Here is a 25,116-nt window from a genome sequence, read left to right on the forward strand (position 1 = left end):
TTGGACAGAATAGTAGATCTGTTAATATATGGCTTTGAAGAACATGAAAACCACATCTTTGGCATGCCAGGATTAGTAAACCATGCTTTGGATATTCCTTCACCCAAGATTAAATGAAAGAAGACATCTGCACTGTACAGAAGTTGCTATAGGTCTGAGAGACTTTTTTTTAGAATCAGCTTTAAAGCATCTCCTAACCTCAACAAGTATGGCTGCATTAACTTGACAAAGATCTCAGTCATTCTAGGATCATATTTAGCCCTACTTCTCTAAATTGATTTTATTATCTAGCCCCATCATGTTAGGACATTAGTTACTTTTCAGTTACAATTTGTTTCTACAACAATATCTGAGTACTGTGTTTATCACAGTTGTATAATTTGTGCTCTGATGCTGGTTAGAAAACCAGTAAAATATTAATAGGTTCAGTGTGTATATATATATATATATATATTAGGATAACCAAGCAATTTTATATGCTTGGTCATTTTAGCTCCTAATCCCAAGTATGCAAACAATTAAGTTTGCGCCTGAAACAAAGTTCAAGTCTAAAGATGGTACAACACCAGGGCAACTCATTGGATTAGGAGCTAAAATGACCAAGCATATAAAATTGCTTGGTTATCCTAATATACAATATACCCAAGTTAAAAATTTATTCCCATATATATATATATATATATACATTTTTTTTTTTTTTCTGGTGCTGTTTATACCATGAGGCATTATTATTGAATAACCATTATTACTGAATAAACTATGATAATCATAGTTTATCAACAGTTGTAAATATATGGCAACTGTTGATAGTGCAGGTAGGCTGAGAGTACTTAAACAACTCATCAGAAGTGAAGTTAACAGGAAAGTATAAATGTGCCATGTTACATAGTTAATGATAAAACGGAAATCCTTGATAAGTAATATTCTCCTAATTAAGATGACAGATTCAGGAAACGTAAGGAATAACTAATAGTATTTAATAATAAATATGAAAATACATTTCTTACTGGAAAAACTGAACAATGCAACATTAATTTATGAAAGGTATAGTAATGAACTAAGAATTCTTTTACCTCATTAACATAAGAAAATTTAATGCATGTTGGATTAAGTACTGTTTAAAGTTCATCTTAACAAGTTTAATGTAAACCAAGCATAGCACATAAGAATGAATGAATTAAATAATGCTTAAAGGATTGAGCAGATAGCAACAATGGAAATATCTTATTAAAAATGAAAAATATTAGGAAACAGCTTGGCATTAGCATTCAGGAATGTGTTGGCAGAGCTAATCTCGGGTTGTATGGTCACTTAAATAGAATGCGAGAGGAAAGGTTAGCAAAATAAGTGATTTTTTCCAGGATGGCAAGAAAAAGACCCAGAGAGATTGATGTGGACCAATACAGTAAAAAGCACCTTAGAATATTATTATTTATATGAACACTCATTGCGGGAGACCCACACTATTCATTAACGCAATACTTATCATACATCTCCTTAAACTTATTCACTGCTGGAGGGCTCACAACCACCACTGACAATCCATTCCACTCATTCACCACTCTCCAAATAAAGAACCTAGTCCATGCAACCTTACTAACCACATTCTTAAACAACTTCTATGTGTGACACTATTGTTTTCCCCCTACTCCCCATGTACTGAAAAATTTCCTTTGTGTCAATCTTATACAATCTCTTTAGTGACATAAGTTTCCATCATATCCGCTCTTTTCCACCTGTCAGCTAACCTTTGCAATCCACACACCTTCAATTTATCCTCATAGGGTAAGTTCCACAAACATGTAACCAACTTGGTCACTCGTCTCCGAATCCTTTCCTTTCACAGTCCACTAGAAATGCAGGTGACCAAATCTGTGCATAGCAGTCAACATGGCCAAACCATAGCCTTATAAAGATGAATAATAACTCCCTATCTTTACTTGTCAATGTGCTTTTCGGCACCCAAGTAATCCTCTGAGCTATTGCAACTCTTGCAACATATCCTCTGAATGTTGCAAGAGTTGTCAAATCTCCATCCACTATCACTTCCAAATCCCTAGCCTCATCCATCTCCTGTAATCTAGTACTCAATATAATATGAAGTATATAACCCTGTTATTCCAAACTGCATTACCTTGCATCTTACAATATTAAATTGACAACCACTGTCCTTTTCCCACAAAGCCAATTGATTTAACTCTCTTTCTCCACCAACTACAACTATACCAATGCCATCTACTGCCCACTACCATCACTAGCATTTCCACAGACAATCACAAACATCCATGGCAGGATTCAAACATGCAGCCTTTGGGCTGGAGAGCAGATATGCTAACCATTCGGCCAACCAGGCCAGCAAGAATCTATATCATGTTTATCCACTATTGCTCTCCACAGTTATGCATCAACAGCAAACAACTAGATATTCCCTCCTCAAATTTTCCACTATATCATTAATTAAAAAAAGTACAAATTAAAGGGTAGTGGTCCTAGTACAGAGCCCTGGGGCAATCCATTAGTTGCCCTTATTCACCTTGATTCCACTTCACCATACACCACCACTGTTTTCCCTATCTTATCCTCTTTCTACTCTCATGGAACCCTACCAGAGCTGAGACTTCGATTAAGCAACTTCATCAGAGGTACTGCTGGTTCACTTACTCATTCTCATAGCACACGAGCTGACATACCATCCAATCCCATTGCTGTATTAACATTGATATTTTTCAACATACAGAGTAACTTCAGTTCATCTACCTCAATGCTCACATCAATCTCTGCCACCTCATTAACTGCAAAGCCACTACCTGGATAATATATCTTTGCAGAGCAATCACTTAGTAACTGAACTATTTTTTCTGCTTCTGTCACTTTCCTACCATCAGCATTGAGTAAAGGCATCTTTCCATAATCATTCTTTCTCTTACTTGCTATGTAGCAAAAACGTTTGGATTTACTTTTACCTGCTTAGCTAATTTTCTCTCAAAATCTGATTTTGCCTTCCTTTACCATATTAGTTACCTTTCTTGCTTGTGCTTTATATTGCTCATGAGCATGCTGATTACCTTTTTGTTTACATTCATTCCACAATGCTTTGTTCCCTCCCCATTTTTGTAACTCCTGCTTTATATTGCTACTCATCCAACTTAATCCCTGCTCAGTTTATCCTCCTGACCCTGGGTATGCAGTTTGATACTGCCTGACTCCAACAATCCTGGACCACTTCCTATGCACTAATGACATTATTCCATGCAGCTTCTTATGCCATGGCACTGCTCCAAGGTGCCTCTTAAGTTTGTCATAATTGCCAGCTTTGTAGCCACATAAACCATTTGGCTGAAAATTCCACATGTTGAACAACCTCTCAGGACAAGACTGCATGGTTACTTTCCCCCGATTGGAGGTAGAGTTGCTACTGTAGTTATAGATAGATCTTCTGATGCTATTACCAGATCCATCACTCTCAAATCCCCTGGTCCCATCCATAAGTGCTGTTTTAGGTAATTATCCTTTAGTAACCATATAAATTCCATTTCTATTTTGCCATGTATCCTTTCCTTCTTCTATCTATATCTCCATCATAGTTGAAGTCTCCTATGATAACTGCTTAGCCTGCACTCATTGTGCTAATCTGCTAATGCATGTCATTCACATCTTCCAGATCCCTGGTCTATAGTAGCAACAACAATATATTTTGTCTAACAATATATTAGATTTAATAATATTGGAGTCTTGAGAGATATGATTAACGTGGAAGAAAATTGTTGAGAGGAAGTTAATAATGATGTAGTACTATCATAATATCTCCACGTGGGGATATTATGATAGTATAAAATCATACACCAGGATAAAATCTTAGAAGTGCATTCTATGGATACTAAAAGGTTGTTTTGGTTATTGTGCAGGAGGTATTAGAATTATAGTTGTATCTTGGAGTTTCACACATCCATATTTATTTAGGGTAGGCTTCAAATCTAATCTTTTTTTTTTTTTTCTCCCATTGCTTGCAAAAAAAAGTCCTTTATCTGTATGATAAAGAACAAATTATTGGAGTCATTAAGCCATTAATTCATTCCTATGTACTCTGCTTAATTTCTATGAAACTGTTAACATGAATTTATTAAAATAATTTTGATAGTTACACTTCAAACTGGTTTAAGATACAGTTGTTCACAAGGGGATTTGAAAAAGGAAACGATCAAATCTCAATTTTTGTGATTACTATTCTAATAAATGGTTTATGTATCCACTCTCCAATCTCCAGACTGTGGATTTGAATTGTCTTTAGATAGAAGATGAATTTCATTGGCTTGTGTGAGATGACCACACCACTTATTGGAAACCTGAAGTAACCTAAATTCCACGTTTGGTCTCTACAGTAAGGTTTCCAAATTATGTAAAAAATACACACACAAAAAATTCTTAGCCTGTCCACTGTGTGTGTGCACGCGTGCGTGTGTGTTTGCATGATGAAAAATTCTTCCACTTTCTTATGGGACCAGCTAATTCAGCTTCAGCTTGAGCTTACATCAAAGATTTGATATAAGCTCAAGTCTTTCAAAACCAAGGAGAGCAATGTTGTCATCCTCACAGCTATACTAACATGCTATTAAGTCACGGGAGCATTATCTAATCAATGCATGTGCAATGGGTGAAATACACCAGATTATAAACTTAATTTTACAAGTGCCTACAAAAAAATAAATTTGGCAAGCAAAATTAAATGAATGTAGCAATCATGGTTTAAAGTATTTCCACAAGGTTAAATATTGAGGAATAACACCATAAGCTATGTGACTTGTTAACGAAGTTTTACGAATGAAGGTTTTATTCGCAATCACATATAGCTTTCTACAGTAAGGGGTTCAACAGTGAGCAAACTTAGAAAAAAAGCTTTCCAGAACAGTCTTGAAATTATAACATATGTTAAGTGGAATTCAAAAAACATGCAGCATAATCATAACTCCAAATTCTCCCTGTTTGCTAATGTGAAAAACAATCATCTGTGTGGTGAAAACAAAACCTCACATTCCCAGTCTTTTACAGCAGAAATCAAAAGAAATGATTCTGAATTAAACACAGGAAAATGCAGAGATTTAGGGGCATTTTAATTAACTGACAAGTCGGTTCACTTTTCTTTTCAAAAATGCTAACTCCGGTAATCCAAAAGCACATATAACAAACTATGCAACAAATACAGAAGTAGAGGATACCACTGAAGTCAGTTGTATAGAACATGGTATGGAACTGATTTCTTGTATAACGATAGTTTAGGATGCATTACTACAGGGAACAGTTCATCATCATGTCATCTCCATCCAGGAGGTTGACTATCATGTCTTTCCATAAACTTTGTGGCTGTGCCTCCCTTGCACATTCCTCATGTGTCCAGTTCTTAAGATTGCTGCTCCAAGCAGTTCTTTGCATTCCTTGTTCCCTTCCATAACTGCTTTTTGTAGACTGTCATGTCTTAGCCAATGTCTGAAATATTTGGCCTTTCTTCTTTTGATAGTTTTAAGAAAACTTCTTTTTTAGTCTGTCATTTGTAGAACTTCTACATTAGTTTTCTTCTGAGTCCATGACACCTTCATAAATCTTAAAATCCACACCTCAAAAGCTTTAATTTTATCTTCTGTTTCCTTTAATATTGTCCATGTCTCAGTCCCATATAATAGTATTTACCATATACAGCATTTTGTCAATCTTATCCTCATTTCTATGCTCAGATCTCTAGATGTCAGGACATTTTTCATTGGAACAATTCATACAATGACAAAATAAATTTAAAGAATGGTAAGATAAAACAAATATTTTTACTGTGAGTAGGCTATGGACTTTTTTTTGTTGCCATTTTTTTAAAATCAGTTTTGTATATTTTTTGGTAATTTATTTATTTTACATAGCCCAGAAACCCTGCTCTAGAGACCAAACACAAGGAAATTTTTCAAGTCAATTCAGGCCTCCAATAAGCAGGGTGGTAGTTTCACAGCAGTCAATAAAGAATCAGTTAATAAATGGAGTTGGCAGTAATACTAAATTACTATATGTAATAATGTTCCTTATAATTAAATGCCACTACGGCAAATGATGTGAAGAGTACCTAAATCATTTACTCAGCAAGATCTTTATATTCCTATTCCTGATTTTTAAAAAAATCACGAAAACTAGTCAATATAAAAATAGAAAAATTAGATATTTACATAGCAATATTAAATAAATTTCATTAATAATATAGACTTCAACTACTTACTAAATTTGCAAAATCATTTTCCAGAGATTCATAATCTTTGTAAGTAATTCTTCCTCCATTTTTTTCATTTCTGCCAACAACAAATTCTATTTAAAAAAAAAAAAAAGAGGAAAATATGCTAAACTTCAACATTAAGATTACGTCTTGATATGATGCATATGAAGATGAATCCTGCTATACAGATCCACTGATTTGTATAGCAGGTTTATGACTTTGAAAAAATTCTAATACAAGATTCCTTTACTTTGAAATTCTGTTTCAATATTAGAACAGCTATTTCAACAGCATTAAAAGTTACTTACCATTAATATGCACTACTGCAATTAAAATATGTGACCTTTTAATTGGAGTAGTGCCAAAAGATACTTAAAATTCCTTTACATTTCAATATACACATTTGAACATGGTAGGCAGACTCAAAAACAATTTTTCATTAGCATCATCAACATCCTATACTATAGAATATACTTAACACTATACAGTGATAATCACTCCCTACCAGCCATGACATGCTTAGTCATTAATAAAAGTGAAAAGTGTACCATTGCAATACCACTGAAATAATATAGTTGCAAAGAATAAGATGTTGGATATACTTCATCCGCCATGGACAGTTGGTTAAAACATTTGAGAATTTGCAATTTGAATAATATAAATATTAATCAAATTACAGATTAATATAGTTCCATAATGCTGAACCTCCAGAAAGACCATTGTAGGTCCAATTCTAGTCCAAAGTACAAGAACTTTTCTAGTTTTTTTTTTCCTAGCCAGTTCCTAAGTTAGCTGATTTTTGGTATAATCAAGTAGTTTTTTTTTCCTCTTAGAAACTCAGGTTTTAACCCTGTAATTAATTCAAAAAACTGACTGTAGAACTCACAATTTCAGACAATATGAGTTAGGATATAAGATCACAAGCCTACCACACTATCAACATGATAATCTTCAAAGCCATTAATGACAATGAACTCATCAGTGATAATAAAGGAATAATATTGCTACCTACTGACTTCTAAAAGGGAAATCTGTAGTGGGCCATTTAAAGCTAAAACAGCTTATTCCCTTTGAGGAATAAAAAGTCATTAGAGGATTCATTTTATTAATGTAATTTGTAGAAGTGTTGTTGTTTGGAATTACAGCTGAAACAGGTATGGCTACCAGGCCAGTGTATTATGTCTACTAATTGCATGAAGGGAAAAACCTGCCAACTCTGACCAACTAATTCACTCACTTAAATTCATAGGTAAAAAGTGCAGTGAAACAAAGAATATATGGTCGATTGTTTGCAATATATTTGCCTGAAAAAGATGGCTTTAAATTTTATCTGTGATGGAAGGTTATGGCTCTTTTTTCAAGGCAGCAGGACTAAGTTAGTTAGTCAAAATATATTAGCAAGTTTTCTGCCCACAAAACAGAATTGTCAGTGAATGGAACCGCTATTCACACAAATGACAAGTCATTTATTTTGCCACAACAGGCTACTCAGCTAAAAGCATAAATGAAACAGGACTCTGAAGACTTAGTTCATTAGAAGTATTAGTTCATTTTTAATATTTAAATTATTATTCATTTGTCTCTTGGTATAACCACTGATTCCAATTTATGGCAAGAAGAGCGCCAATTATGTGAATGCCAGTCAGTTTTGTGTTTCCTGAAAAAGACTCCGATCATTTCCATACTTTTATTACACTACTCCTTGTAAACATGTCCATTTCTTGGTATATATCCTTGTGGGATGCACAAGATCTAATGACAGTCCAAAACAAGATTTTGTTACAAACTTCCCACCAACAGACAACTCAGAAAATGAATTTTTTATCAGATAAAGTTGCAAGCCTTCATGGAGAACCATAGAAAAACTCGGAAGTTATTTTGCTAGAACTCCTAGGTTTTATGGTTTATTCAAGATACACAAGAAAGACATTCCTCTTCGTCCAATTGTCGACTGCATAGGTTCATCTACTTATTGAATAGCCAAATTTTTAGCACACCTACTGAAAGCTCATACCGGTAACTCCTGCTCATTTATAAAAAAATTTTCTGATTTTCTAGGTAAAATGAAAAATGTTTCCTTATAACCCACTGATACAATGGTTAGCTTTGATAGAGATTCTCCCTTCACAAATATTCCTCTTGATGATACACTACATCTGCTTTCAGAAACGTTTCCACAGAATATAGAAAAACTATTTCACTTTGATATGCACTCTGGATATTTTGTCAGAATAAAGTCTACAGCCAATTTAAAGGAACCACAATGAATGGGAAGTCCACCCTCCCCTGCACTTGTTTTTATTTAGATCATTTAAAAGACTTTTCTCATCCATACATGCTCAGCCTTCATTTTGGGTTCATTATATAGATGTTTTTGCTATCTGGCCCAATAATGAAGACATTTTGACTACTTTTTTTTTTTTTAAATTGAATATAAACAACCTACATCCATGAATTAAATGGAAAAAAAAAATTGTCCTTTTTTTAGATCTACTCCTTCATTCACCATCAGGTGAATTAATTACTTCAGTTTATCCAAAGCCTACTTTCAATGGATGCTACACTCAACAGCAATCAGCTCACCATTCATCACAGAAGACTGGAATTATAAAACTTTATTGCGACATGCTCATACTATTTGTTCTACACCTCAATTATAGCAAGAATTCTTAAGCATCAAATGATGTAAGACAGTCAATGACTTCTTAGAAAGGATCATGAAACAACTTAATTCCCACAATCCTAGCTCAAATAATAAAGAAACAGTATATCAAGTTCCAATTTCTTACATTTCTGGTATGTCTGAACTCATTTAAAAAATTCTTAAGAAATACAATTTAGTGGCTACTTTTCTTCTCAGCATGAATTCCATCTTTAAAGGTAAATAGTCTCCTCTAGTTCTCCCTGATGTCTACAATTTCCTTGAGAAATTGTGAGTTTGGACAAATTGGATGCTATGTGGAAAAGAGAATATTAGACCACCAGTCTTATATAAACAGTAGTAAATCTGAAAAAATTGGCTTGGGACAGCATGAAATAGATACAGACTACAACATTCTATGGTCTGAAACATGCTTACTTCACTGGTGTCAGTATAAATTTGAACATTTGTTCAAAGAAAGAGCTAACGTTTCACTTCACTGTCTGAACTTAAATCAGAAAGACTGTTTTTCTCTCTCTCTCTCTCTAAGATATGGGAAAGTCTTATTTTAATCATACATCAATAATTTAAGAGCTAATGAATTATCAACTACAATATTTCCTCAGTTATACCGCTGAGTAGGGTTTTTTTTGTATAACATCACGAAGCTCTTATTTTTTCAAATCAATCCATTATTCATATAATTTTTCAATAATAATGGCAAATACCTGTTGGATTTCTGCTCAGGACATGGACTGATTATTACTAACACAATATTCCAACATAAAAATGTGCATAAATTCACATAGAGAGAAGAGGCAAGAAATAAGAAAAATCTCATTGATTGTGTTATTGATGATAGTGATGTGTTCTCATTGGTGCAGGACACTAGAGTGTGCAGAGGATCTGAAATTGGAAGTGATCACCATTTAGTCTTCAGCAGGATAGAATTGAATTTCATATTGAAAAGAACATGTAAGAAAGTTTTAAAGCAAATAAAAGTTGAGCAGCTCTCACATGTGAACAGTAGACTGAAATACCCAAACATTATTCAAGAAAAAATGAAAGAGATTGGGTACAGGAACCAAACCTTGGAGATTCAATGTCTAGCCTTGAAGAAAACAGTGACTGATTCAGCCAGAGAGCCATGTGGTGAGGTCTGCAAGAATAGAAAAATGAGAGCTCCATGGTGGACACAGGAAGTTAAAGAGACAGTGAAGGAAAAGAAGAAAGCATATCAAAAGTTCCTGGCAAATAAGTCAGCTTGTGCTCTTAGAGAATATAGAGACAAATGTAAGAAAGCTAAACAAGAGTTTGGGGAAGATTTTGGTAAGAACACTGAAAATAATTATAGGAAGATGGCAAAATATTCTGAAGGCTGTTGAAAAAGCTCAGAAAGAGTACTGTAAAAGGAATTAGAGATGATAAAAGTGACCTGAAAACTGGAGAAAAAAGATATCCTTGATGTATGGAGTAATTACTTCGAAAAATTGCTAAATGAAACAAGCAGTGATAGCGCAGTGGTAAAAAACACTCAACAGGTAGAAATCAGGAATACATATCCATACTGGAAGTAGAAAAAGCATCAAAGGCGTGAAATGTGGAAAGAAAGCTGGAGTAGATGATATTCGACCAGAAATGCTCAAGCATGGAGATATAAAAATCTTACAGTGGCTGCACTGCATAGTTCTGAAGGCCTGAACAGAGGGATGAATTCCTGATGATTGGAGCAGGGTTCTAATAGTATCCATATATAAGAAGGGAAATAAAACTGAATGTGAGAATTACAGAGGTATTTCCTTACTGAGTGTTCCTGGTAACATTTATGCAAGTATACTTGAGAAACAGTTGAGAATGATTGTGGAAGGGAAGCTTGTGAAGAACAAGCTAAATTCAGGCCTAACAGAGGCTGTCAGGATTGGATTTTCACTTTACATGAAACAGTTGAGAAATTTGAAATATAACAAAGATCTGTATTTAAGTTTTGTAGACCTGCAAAAGGCATGTGACAAGGTGCCAAAAGAAAAACTATTCAAAAAGCTACGGTTATATGGTGTCAATGGGGCATTATATCCAGCAGTAATACTTAGTCTTTATATGAGTTGTAAGTCAGCAGTTAGAACTGAAGGGAGTACAGGAAGATGGTTTGATATTAAATCTGGTGTCAGAAAGGATGTACATTATCCCCTCTGTTATTCATTATCTATATGGATTACATTATGAAGGAAAGCGGTATTAAATCCCGTACAAGTCTGCAAGATTCCCTAACTAAATTGGATAACTGTTGTAGTAATAAATTTGGTATGAAAATCAGCAATAACAAGACAAAAACAATGAAAACAGGCAGAAACATTGAAAATATCAACTGAATCATGAATGGAGAACCTATAGAACAACTAAAACATTTCAGCTACTTAGGCACAATTTTTAATGAAGATGGAGAATTAGATATGGAAATAGACAACAGAATCAACAAAGCTAGTATGGTAGGAAGTCGACTGAATAAATTTATATGGAGGAGAGAAATTAGTCAAAACATTAAATTAGCTGTATACAAGATAGTGTTCAAACCAATTTTAACTTATGGATTTGAGAGCTGGATTAGAAATAAAACACTTGACCAAAGACCAGAGACCACAGATATGAGAGTCCTGAACAGATGGCATCAATGGCCATATCATATTAAAAACTAGAATATTAGGAAAGAACTTGACATTGTTAGCATCCAGGAATGATTTAGCAGATCTAATCTGAGATGGTATGGTCACTTAAACAGAATGGGAGAGGAAAGATAGCAAAACAAGTGTTCTCTGCTAGGCTGGCAGGAAAAGACCCAGAGGAAGGACCAAGATATAGGTGGACTGATACAGTAAAAAGTGCCTTAGGAGACAGAAATATAAGATCTAATAATGTTGAAATCTTGACAGATAACATTGATTTTGAGGAAAATTGTTGATAGGAAGTTAGTAATGATGTAAGTTCTTCATGTAGTACTATCAAAATATCCTGAATATCCCCTTGAGGGTACATGTCAGGAATTTGATGATGATCCATCATTCATGTTCTACTTTGTAATTAACTATTGTCGACATCAGTGAATGGCCTGTAATGTTCAGGCAAAAATATATGGTCTTAAATAAATAGGACCCAGTTGACATTTACAGGCTATTTGATGTTCACTCTCTTGTACATTTTCAATGTGATACTCATTTTTATATTCTGAGGATACTACTATCAAATAATGCAATTTTTTTTTGTCCTCCCCTTCTAAAGATTTTTCCATTAAATGGGGAGAAGTTTTCATACTCACTCCATATACAGATAACAATTTGGAACACTAAACCTTATGTGATAGCAAATACACATCTTTTGACTGGAAAGATTTGGGGTTTTTTTTATTCCATTGCAAAACAACTTTAACAATCTTTCTGCTAAACAGTGCTCTCCCTCTCTGTAAATTTATGAACATAGTGTTGGTAATCACTTGTCCACCACAGCTGAAATCTAGCAAGCATTTACAATTATCATCTCTGCCCTTTTTCTTTAAATTTTCCCAAAACATTCCTTTAGTCATTTTTTACTTATTCTATATTAAGAAATGGGATTCTTTTTTTTAAATTCCAAATGAAAGTCATTTTCTCCTCCCTCCCTCTTATTACTCTTTGCTAATAAATCAAAGATATCTATTTCATTGATGGATTCTTCAACAAAATCCTATGATCAATAATAGGTCATTATACACTGTTCAGAAATACAGTTGCTAAAAATTTCTTGAATTTTGTGCATGGATAGTTCTTCACTGAGATTAAAGTTGAGATAATGAAGAACCTCAGCACTCTTTGAAAATGCAGGTGAATTTGCATTAAGCAACAATGTAGCAACTTAGCTATTTTTCCACATTGCTACACAGAAGCTAATTGTTTCTAAGAAAGTGTACCTCAAGAAATGTATTAAATCTGAAGCCTCAGTTAGCTCTCCATATTTCTTTTAAAATATGTGGAGAGATCTGGCTAGGCACATGCTTCAGCCCTTAACTGATTCTTTATAAATGTCTTGTGACAGGTTAAAATTCAAAGAAATGCTTATTAATACTTTTAGTATTTAATGAGTCAATATATTTATGGATAACTTTAAGCAAATGAAACTGATTGTATTTTTAATAGCTGTTCTAAATCTATATTTCTCTAGGACCATTAAACCCAATCAAAATCTTCAATTTGGATCCCAAAGGAACAAAACTGGATGTGAATTTGTGTTAAAGATCCAATGATCTAAAGATTTATCTAAAGATCCAATGATCTTTATTTAAAATATATTTATTCATATGGCAATAAAGCATACAGGAAACAACTTGGTTAGCTACATAGAAGGCAATTTTCTTTACTTGGTGTGAGACTACCAATCCTACTTAATGGAAACTAGAGATTGAAAAAATCCTTTAATATCTTGAGCAAGATTTTCTAAATAAGCCTTGGTCTACCCACAATACTAAATGTTACTGTTTCCAAATTTATGGGCTGGATTGATATATGTTGATATAAAAAAAATCATGACTAATGGCATGGCACTAAGGAATAATGATGTGCGCTGTACAACTTAAAAAACAAAGGTAACCCATTCCACTTATTCATCAGTTTCTAAACAAAAATTTCTTGTCCACACACACACATTATTTAAATGCTTGGTGATCAGTCATGAATGGCTTAATTCATATGAACTCCATTAATTTCATAGATCCTCAATAAACAAACTACAAATAACTGCACTATTTCTTGCTTACAGATAATACCCTTGTTTTATTTCCACACATCATAAAATCATATCAACCAACCATAAAACTAATTCAGTAATAATTAATAAACTATTTAATGATGACAAAGTCAGATAAACTTTATCCCTTTTAGTAAAACTAGTTTATGAAAAACCGACAGACTTCATGAATTCATTTCTTACATATTGAAATGTTTCATAGATCATACTTATAAACATGATACTAAACTAAATAGGATTCAGGTGGGAATTAAAATACTAACCTCAACACCATAACACGTAAAACTGTATTATCATCCATCACATAATCATAAGTCAGAAGCTCACTTTTAAAAATGTATAACTTGAAACTTACAGACTGGTAAAACTAAAGAAACTATTACATTACAGCCTAATGTAATTACATTGGATCTCAAATAGTAAGCAAGAAAAAAGATCTCTGGAAATATAAAGACAAAAAATTTAATAATACCTTATTTCTTGTGTCTACTATTGTCACACGGATCATTAAAAACTCAAGTAAGCAAGGAAGAATTTAACACATACAGCAGATACAAAAACCATGTTAGGAAATGCAAGGATGGGGAGGGAGAGAAATGGATTTCACATCTGAAAATGCCTTGTCACAATGTAACACTACGAAATAAGGACATCTGCTTCATAAATTGATAATTAAGTGAATGGCCTAATTCTAGACAAAATGTAAATATCAATTTATAAGGTGTTTAAAATGGCAAAAGTCAATTTAATCACAAAATAAAAGATCCATCTAACATAACCACAAAATATATTGTAAAGTAAGCTAAAATTCAATATGAATTTCTTCCAATTAAGAAAAAAAACTCACTTTCCTTTGAAAATAAAGGAAATATCACATGCTTTACAAATGCTAATACTCCATTTTCTTCTAAATTTCCTGGCTCACAGAATGCTTTTTTCAACTTCTTTTTCACTGTAGCAGGACCATCTAAAAGATCAATCTTAGAGTCTTCTTCAGATGAGCTCATTTTTCCACCGGTAAGGCCAGGAACTATTTCACATAAAAATTATTAATAGAAAAGTTCAGTACAAGTCTTATGAAGTAGAACCTGTTTACAAAATTTAATAGAACTAAATCTTTACTATTAAATTCCTGATATGCAAAGGACATTGATTACATTGAATAAGCAGTTTTATTTTTTATGCAACTTCTTGTCTGTAATTTACTTCCAAATTAAATCTCTTATTTGTCACGTCTCCAGATGTTACGTTTTTTTTTCTCCTAAGGCACTATAAACTGTATCAATTCATCTACATTCTGGCCTTCCACTGGGCAGCGTGAGACCAGTGTGAGACTCCCACCCAGTTTTTATTGAAGGACTGAAATGGCTTGAAAAAATATCATGTTTGGTCAGGAGCAAGAGAAACAGATTATCTTAGCTAACTGACAGTACTATACGTATGTCATGTTTCCCTACTGTTTGTGTGAGATTAACAAACTAAATAGATCTGTTGACACATTCTTGAATGCTAACAGCATTGAGTTCCTTTCTAATATCTTCATATTTAATATGATGCTGCCATTTATGTAGATTTTAATAAATTCTGCTCACTCCTTAATTTTTCTCAGAATTTTTCTCTCCTTTTAAAGGAGAAGTATCAGACATATTTGTAATATGTCTGATACTTCTGAAAATAATATGTCTGATATGTCTGAAAATAAATAAATAATCAAAAACTTAATAGAGAATATTACTCTCATTTTTATAGATGGGAAAATATGAGAGCTCTGCTCCAATCATCTGGAATTCGACCTTCTGACCTGCTCCTCTGAATTAAGTAGCGTAACCACATCAAAACTTTTATACCACCCCCCCATGTTTGAGCATTTTGGATGGAATTGTCTATGCTAGTTGTTTCCATATTTCAGGTTTTTGATGGCTTTCTACTTCAAATATTGCTATGTATTCCTGTTGAGTTTTTCTATCACAATACTGACACTGCTTATTTTGTTTAACAGGGTCTTCAAAGTCACAGTAATTACTCCAGACATCTAGAATATCCTTATCTTTAGTCCTCATGTCACCTTTGTCATCTCTGATTCCTTTTATAAGCTTTTTCAATAGCCTCCAGAAATATTTTGGTACCTTCGATTTATCTTCTACATTCTTAACAGTCTTCCTATGACTTTGGTTTACACATTTATTTTGCATAAATACAAAACTACTTTTACACATTTTATTTTGCATAAATACAAAATAACTTGACATAGAGAAACATAAGACATGACACTTAATAAATAACATAAGATATATTTTTTATTAGTATAAAATTTTTACTCCAGCATCAAGGGAAACTTCAGTATGACTTTCAAATTAAACAAAAAAAGAACAGAAACTGATATATTCAACAATGACAGTCACACACATTGCATGTACATGATGCAGATCAAGTCTAATTATATTAAAATTCTAGTAAAAATAACTTTAACAAGATTTAATAAATTTAATAATAAATTTATTAAAAAATAAAAAATGGTATCATATCCTGTACACCCTTGAAAGTACATATCAGGAATTTGATGATGATGATGAAAAAAAAAATATGGAAATAGACAACAGAATCAAAAAAGCTGGTATGGTAGGCAGTCAATTGAATAAATTCATATGGAATAAGAGAGAAATTAGTCAGAACACTAAATTAGCTATATACGAGACAGTATTTAAACCAGTTTTAACTTATGGATCTGAGAGCTGGGTCAGAAGTAAAACACTTGACCAAAGACTACAGACTGCAGATATGAGAGTCCTGAGAAAGATTATAGACGTGAACAGATGGCATCAATGGCAATATCATATTAAAAACAAGGATATTAGGAAAGAACTTGACATTGTCAGCATCCAGGAATGCATTAGCAGAGCTAATCTCAGGTGGTATGGTGAATGGGTGAGGAAAGATTAGCAAAACAAGTGTTCTCTGCCAGGTTGGCAGGAAAAAGACCCAGAGGAAGACCAAGATATAGGTGGATTGATACGGTACAAAGTGCATTAGAAGATAGAAATATAAGATCTGATAATGTTGGAGTCTTGACAAGTAACAGACTGATTTGGAGGAAAATTGTAGATAGGAAGTTAGTAATGATGTAAATTTTTCATGTAGTACTATTATATCCTGTACACCTCTTGAGGATACATGGCAGGAATTTGATGATGGAAAAAAAAAATAATAAAAAAAAAAAAATATATATATATATATATATATATATATATATATATATATATATAATTAAATTTAAAGCAATTCTGACATTTGTGAAAAACTATTTCCCATATCAGGAATAATTTAAGTCCATTTCTATTTAGATTCAGTAGATATACCAAAGTCTCAATTTTCTTTGTATAAACGCTCTAAGAGATTATTACTTTTATGGAGAACCTTAATTTTCTTCCAAAGAACTGTGTCTGGTGGTGAATGGATGCTCTGCAAGACCCAATTGCTCATGGAACTTATGTCAATAAGATAATCTATAAAGTTTCCTTATTATATACCTCCTCTCAGCAAAACAAAATTCTCTATGTTAAGGGCATCTTAGAAAGTATAGTTAAACTACTTAGATCTGTTGGCCTACAAGTGACCTTCCATTCTATTAATATATCTACTTTTCAGGCTCAGCTAAAGATAAACTTCTACCATCAGCCCACCTTGGAGTGTATCAAATTCCTTGCTAATGTGGATTACTGTAATTTGGCCAAACAGATTTGTAGCCATGTGTCATGATGAATATTTAGACTACATTAAGTTCCATGAGCCAGAGCAATCAGAAGTAGAGAAGCACTATCTCCACCAGACCCAGCTGCATCAAATTGCCTAAAAGCCCAAACTGCAATCTAGGTTTCCACTGACACTATCAGCTCCATGAGCTGATAGAGTGTCAGCAGAATTATTGAGAGCAGCTGGTAATAAAGTAGTGAATATATTGACTGAAATTTGTTAACAGGTTTGGAAGAAAATATACTGGCCTAGAGATTGGAAACCATCAGTATTCATCTCAATTCCAAAAAAATCAAATTCCTGAGATTGAGAATTATAGAACCATCGCTTTAATTTCACATGCAAGCAAAGTTTTGCTGAAAGTGATCCAACAAAGGCTGGAGCCATATGTGAATAGAGGAATGCCACAAGAACAGGCAGACTTTTGGAGAGGTAGAGAAACTAGACCAGCATGAGAAGGATTATGGAAAAAACAAGGGAATTTCAGAAGGAGGTATTCATCTCTTTTATTGATTATACGAAGGCTTTTGATTGCATGGATCACAACAGACTGTTGATTGTAATGAGATTAATGGGAATACCTGAGATATAATTCTCTTGATATGAGAGCTGAATGACAACCAAAAAAGTTCAGTAAAAACTGCTTTTGGAGAAAGGAAGTGTTCGAGTGGAAAAAGGGTTGTGACAGGGTAAATAATTTAAGATATGCAGATGATACAATCTTCATAGCAGAAACTAAGGAAGCTCTGGAGCAGCTGATTCTATTAGTTAAGAGGGAAAGTAACAAAAACAGGTTAAATTTAAACATTAACAAAACAAAAGTGATGAATTCTGGAAATTTAAATGAATTTATAATTCAATTTAATGGGGTCCAGAATTAGAAATGATGGTAAATGTGAAGATGAAATTAAAAGAAGGGTAGTAATGGGAAAAAAAAAGCTATGTAAAACCTAACAAAAATTAAGAAAGATAGGTGTGAGTAAGGCCACGAAAGTTAGAATTGTCAAAGCAATGGTAATTCGAGTATATTTCCAAAGTATGGATGTGAAAGCTGGATTATTAAGAAGAAAGACACAAAGCAAAATGATTCACTTTAATTATGAGTGTGGAGGAGACAATTAAGAATCATGGACTGCAAGAATGACCAATAAAAATGTTTTAAAGAGTAGGAAGACAGAATGCCCCTTGGAGGCGATGATTGTTAAACAGAAGTTGATGTACTTTGGACATATTATATAAGCAGATGAATCATTGGAAAGGTGGTTATATTAGGAAGACTGAGGGAATGAGAAGAAGAGGAAGACTGCAATTCTTATGAGTTGGATGGACAACATAAAAGAACTTATAATTGCAGAAAGAAAGCACAATAGGCCAAGTGAGGATAGCCTTTGTTCACAAGATGACCAAGAGTCAAAAATGACTGGAGCACAAAACAACAATGATGCAACCAACATGCAATTCCTCTGCTGCATCCTTCAAAAGGTAACTATTTTATGTCTGTAGATGAGTGTGTGTTCTCAGACTGGTTTGACTGTTTTGATGGATGAAAAACACAAGTTTTCAGAAGGAAAAAAACTTCTACCTCCATATGAAACTGATTAACTGACTTTTAACTGAAAAAGGTTTCTTGCATCAGATAGGATTTGAACCTATGCAGTTTCTCATGTCACTGCATTGCTCCAAGAAATTTCCTGAGTTTTTCATACTATACCTGTTCATAAGATTACAGGGAGTCAAAAATGACTGGACCACAAAACAATAATGATGCAACAAACTTGCAATTTCTCACATCATCAAATTCCTGACATGTACCCTCAAGGGGGGGGGGGTGTACTGGATATGATAGTATTACATGAAAAATTTACATCATTACTAACTTATTATCTACAATTTTCCTCCAAATCAGTCTGTTACTTGTCAAGACTCCAAGATTATCAGATCTTATATTTCTATCATCTAAGGCACATTGTACCGTATCAATACACCTATAACTTGGTCTTCCTCTGGGTCGTTTTCCTGCAAACCTGGCAGAGAACACGACCCAGTTTTGCTAATCTTTTCTCGCCCATTCTGTTTAAGTGACTATACCACCTGAGATCAGTTCTGCTAATGAATTCCTGGATGCCGACAATGTCAAGTTCTTTCCTAATAGCCTTGTTTTTAATATGATATTGCCATTGATGCCATCTGTTCATGCCTCTAATCTTTCTCAGGACTCTCATATCTGAGGTCTCTAGTCTTCGGTCAAGTGTTTTACTTCTACCCAGCCCTCAGATCCATAAGTTAAAACTGGTTTGAACACTGTCTTGTATACAGCTAATTTAGTGTTCCGACTAATTTCACTCTTATTCCATATGAATTTATTCAATTGACTTCCTATCATACCAGCTTTGTTGATTCTGTTGTCTATTTCCATATTCAATTTACCATCTTCAGTAAAAATTGTGCCTAAATAGCTGAAATGTTTTACTTGTTCCACAGGTTCCCCATTTCTACCTATTTTCATTGTCTTTGTCATTTTAATGCTGACCTCCATACCATATCTATTACAACAGCTATTCAATTTAGTCAGAGAACCTTGCTGACTTGTAGCAGATTTATTTAGAAGTATAACATCATCCGCATAAAGCAAAGAGCTGACATTAACATCTCCAATTTTGATATCATGTTTAATACCACTTTCCTTCATAATGTGATCCATATAGATAATGAATAACAGAGGGGATAATGTACATCCTTGTCTCACACCAGATTTAATATTAAACCATCTTCCTGTACTTCCTTCAATTCTAACTGCTGACTTACAACTCAAATAGAGACTAAGTATTGCTTGATATAATGCCCCACTGACACCATATAACTACAGCATATTGAATAGTTCTTCTCTTGGCACCTTGTCATATGCCTTTTCCAGATCGACAAAACTTAAATACAGATCTTTGTTATATTCCCATGTTTTCTCAACTATTTGTCGTAAAGTGAAGATCTGATCCTGATAGCCTCTACTTGGTCTGAATCCAGCTTGTTCTTCCAAGCTTTTTTTTCACAATTCTTCTCAACCGTTTCTCAAGTATGCTTGCATAGATCTTGCCAGGAACATTCAGTAGGGAAATGCCTCGGGAATTCGTCCCTCTGTCCAGGCTTTCTGAACTATGAAGTGCAACCACTATAAGACTTTTATACCACCATATTTCAGCGTTTCTGGTCGAATATCATCTACTCCTTCTGCCTTTCCACATTTCAAACCTTTGATGACTTTTTCTACTTCAAGTATGGATATGTATTCCTGACTGTAAGCTTTCTTACATTTGTCTCTGTATTCTCTAAGACCACAAGTTGACTTATTTGCCAGGAACTTTTGATATGCTTTCTTCTTTTCCTTCACTGCCTCTTTAACTTCCTGTGTCCACCATGGAGCTCTCATTTTTCTATTCTTGCTGACAGCCTCACCACATGGCTCTCTTGCTGAATCAGTCACTGTTTTCTTCAGGGCTTGCCAGTGAATCTCCAAAGTTTGGTTCCTGTTCTCAAACTCTTTCATTTTTTCTTCAATAATCTTTGTGTATTTCAGTCTACAGTTCACATCTGAGAGCTGCTCAACTTTTATTCACTTTAAAACTTTCTTATGTGTTATTCTTTTCAGTACAAAATTCAATTTTATCCTGCTCAAGACTAAATAGTGATCGCTTCCAATTTCAAATCCTCTGTACACTCTGGTGTCCTGCACCAGGGAGAAAACATCCCTATCAACAATAACATAGTCAGTGAGAGTTTTCTTATTCCTTGCCTCTTCTCTCCATGTGAATTTGTGCACATTTTTATGTTGGAACATAGTGTTAGTAATAACCAGTCCATGACCTGAGCAGAAATCCAACAGGTATTTGCATTTATTATTAGCTTTGCTCTTTTCTCCAAATTTTCCCAAAATATTTTTGTATGTCTCACAATCATTTCCTACTCTGCTATTTAGATCCCCAACAAGGATCAACTTTTCCTTTTTCATTGTGTCAGTTGTTTTTTCTAAAGCATCAATAAATTCCTCCACTTCTACCTTAGTAGAACCTCATGTGTGACCATAGGCACAAATAAGTCTCATTGTCCAATTCCCCATTCTGATATTTGTCCACATCACTCTACTTGAGACTGACTGCCATTCAAGAAGAGTAGCCTCTTATTTTGTGTTGAATACTATGACTACTCCTTTTCCTTGATTGTCATTTCCTGAATATAACATTTTGTATTTATTGTTCAGAAAGATCTCACTAGTTTTTGTCTTTTTTTGTTTCAGTCACCCCTATTATATCGATCTGGTACTTATCTAATTCCTCAGCTAGCTCCATTTCTTTGCCATTCAGGCTTCTTATGTTGATAGTACCGATCTTTAACTCTGGAGATGTTGAGTTGAGTTGGGGTGTGCTTTCAGATTTGTTTCAGTAGCTGACTTTTCACTGTTCGCCCTGGTTCTCTGACGAAAACAACAGGGGCCTTGTTTAACCAGGCGATGTCCCAGCCGGCATGAAATTTTGTCATGTCGTACCATCATTTTCTATATTGATTTATGCCAATAAGAATGCAATTTGGTTGGCTAAATCCCAAATTGCCAGTCCATCCTCGTTTGTTCAGTATCTAGGTAGATACCCAAAAGAGTGCACCATGAGAAGGTGAGGATTGGACATTAGGTCAGAAGACCCAGTCGGTTCTTCGCATCCCTTTAAAGGCTATGTGGAGGTCTCCTCTCAGTTATACAGCTTTGACCCTTAAGCACCCCACTTCTCACATCCACACTCTTAACTTAAAAAAATGTAACACATTTAGCCAACTTCCAAATCAAGGCCACAAGATCACTTTCACCAACCTACAGCAACGTGGTCATCTTAGTTACAGACAAAAATCCTGTGATGCAATTACTAGAGCTAGCATTCCCAATCCTCTGGTACCTTCCATCACATGCTGCCTCACCTCAGTAACCATATAAATTCCATTTTCTTTCTCCCGTGTGTCTTTTCTCTCTTCCAATCTATGTTCCCATAATTGAAGCTCCCCTATAACAATTACTACCATTAACAATACCAGTCCCTCCCCCTTTTTCTTTCTACCATCCCTGAAAATAACATACCCTTCACATTCTATTCCAGTAACTATATCATCTTATGTCAGTCATGTCTCACTAATGCCAATAATTTTTGTCCAAGAGGAACTAATGCCAGAACCCCCCCCCCCTTGTTCTGAATGCTTCTGGCATTAATTATGATCAAGTACAATATTCCCTTAAGCCTACAGCTATCCTTATGCTTTATACTAACTATCCCATTCTGGTTACCAGCAGTACTAACTTCATCATCATCATTATCATCATCATCAAATTCCTGCCATGTACCCTCAAGGGGTGTACAGGATATGACAGTACTACATGAAAAAATTACATCATTACTAACTTCCTATCTACAATTTTCCTCCAAATCAGTCTGTTACTTGTCAAGACTCCAACATTATCAGATCTTATATTTCTATCGTCTAAGGCACTTTGTACCGTATCAATCCACCCATATCTTGGTCTTCCTCTGGGTCGTTTTCCTGCCAACCTGGCAGAGAACACTTGTTTTGCTAATCTTTCCTCTCCCATTCTATTTAAGTGACCATACCATCTGAGATTAGCTCTGCTAACGCATTCCTGGATGCCGACAATGTCAAGTTCTTTCCTAATATCCTCATTTTTAATATGATATTGCCATTGATGCCATCTGTTCACGCCTCTAATCTTTCTCAGGACTCTCATATCTGCGGTCTCTAGTCTTTGGTCAAGTGTTTTACTTCTGACCCAACTCTCAGATCCATAAGTTAAAATTGGTTTGAACATAGTCTTGTATACAGCTAATTTAGTGTTCCGACTAATTTCTTTCTTATTCCATATGAATTTATTCAATTGAACTTCCCACAATTCATAGAAATAGACAACTTCTGTTGTCTATTTCTATATTTAGTTTACCATCTTCAGTAAAAATTGTGCCCAAGTAGCTGAAATGTTTTACTTGTTCCACAGGTTCTCCATTCACAACACAGTTGAAATTTTCATTGCCTATTTTCATTGTCTGTGTCTTATTATTGCTGACCTCCATACCATATCTATTACAACAGCTAATCAATTTAGTCAGAGAATCTTGCAGACTTGTAGCAGATTTATTTAGAAGTATAACATCATCCGCATAAAGCAAAGAGCTGACATTAACATCTCCAATTTTGATATTGTGTTTATTACCACTTTCCTTCATAATGTGATCCATATAGATAATGAATAACAGAGGGGATAATGTACATCCTTGTCTCACAACAGATTTAACATTAAACCATCTTCCTGTACTTCCTTCAATTCAAACTGCTGACTTACAACTCAAATAAAGACTAAGTATTGCTTGATATAATGCCCCATTGACACCATATAACTGCAGCGTATTGAATAGCTTCTCTCCTGGCACCTTGTCATATGCCTTTTCCAAATCGACAAAACTTAAATACAGATCTTTGTTATATTCCCATGCTTTCTCGACTATTTGTCACAAAGTGAAGATCTGATCCTGACAGCCTCTATTTGGCCTGAATCCAGCTTGTTCTTCACCAAGCTTTTCTTCCACAATTCTTCTCAACCATTTCTCAAGTATACTTGCATAGAACTTGCCAGGAACACTCAGTAGGGAAATACCTCTGTAATTCTCACATTCAGTTTTATTTCCCTTCTTATATGTGGGTACTATGAGAGCTTTACTCCAATCATCAGGAATTCGTCCCTATGTCTGGGCTTTCTGAACTATGCAGTGCAGCCACTGTAAGACTCTTATACCACCATACTTCAGCATTTCTGGTCAAATATCATCTACTCCTGCTGCCTTTCCACATTTCAAGCCTTTGATGGCTTTTTCTACTTCAAGTATGGATATGTATTCCTGACTGCATGCCTGGTCAGTGTTTTTTACCACTATGCTGTCATCACTGCTTGTTTCATTTAGCAGTTTTTCAAAGTAATTACTCCATACTTCGAGGATATCTTTTTCCGCTATTTTCATGTCACCTTTATCATCTCTAACTCCTTTTACAGCACTCTTTCCTCCATTCCTAAGCTTCTTCAACAACCTCCAGAATATTTTGCCACCTTCTTGATATTTATTTTCTATATTCTTGCCAAAGTCCTCCCACGACTTTTGTTTAGCTAGTTTTACACAGTGTTTCGCTTTCTTACATTTGTCTCTGTATTCTCTTAAGAGCAAAAGGTGACTTATTTGCCAGGAACTTTTGATATGCTTTCTTTTTTTCCTTCACTGACTCTTTAACTTCCTGTGTCCACCAGGGAGTTCTGATTTTTTTTATTCTTGCAGACAACCTCACCACATGCCTCTCTGGCAGAATCAATCAATGTTTTCTTCAGAGCTTGCCACTGAATCTCTAAGGTTTGATTCCTGTTCTCAACTCTTTCATTTTCTTTTCAATAATCTTTGTGTATTTTAGTCTACAGTTCACATCTGAGAGCTGCTCAACTTTTATTCGCTTTAAAACTTTCTTACATGTTATTCTTTTCACTATGAAATTCAATTTTATCCTGCTCAAGACTAAATAGTGATCACTTCCAATTTCAAATCCTCTGTACACTCTGGTGTCCTGCACCAGGGAGAAAACATTGACAATAACATAGTCAATGAGACTTTTCTTATTCCTTGCCTCT

At 34.4% G+C, this 25,116-nt stretch overlaps 1 protein-coding gene across 1 annotated transcript in view; it reads right to left on the reverse strand.

Moving 5' to 3' along the window:
• The window catches only part of TyrRS (Tyrosyl-tRNA synthetase), a 100,815-nt gene that overhangs the window by 26,625 nt on the left and 49,074 nt on the right, over positions 1-25,116 (reverse strand). The window contains exons 8-9 of the mRNA XM_090409641.1: positions 14,503-14,685; positions 6,251-6,336 (exon numbers count right to left, since the gene is read on the reverse strand). Of these exons, the coding sequence (XP_090265767.1) occupies positions 6,251-6,336; positions 14,503-14,685 (269 nt within the window). The remainder of the gene's footprint in view (positions 1-6,250; positions 6,337-14,502; positions 14,686-25,116) is intronic.

The sequence above is a fragment of the Typopeltis vanoorti genome, chromosome 19 (assembly GCF_054136105.1).
Source record: "Typopeltis vanoorti isolate ZY-2024b chromosome 19, IOZ_Tvanoo_1.0, whole genome shotgun sequence".
Taxonomy (NCBI): Eukaryota; Metazoa; Arthropoda; class Arachnida; order Uropygi; family Thelyphonidae; genus Typopeltis; species Typopeltis vanoorti.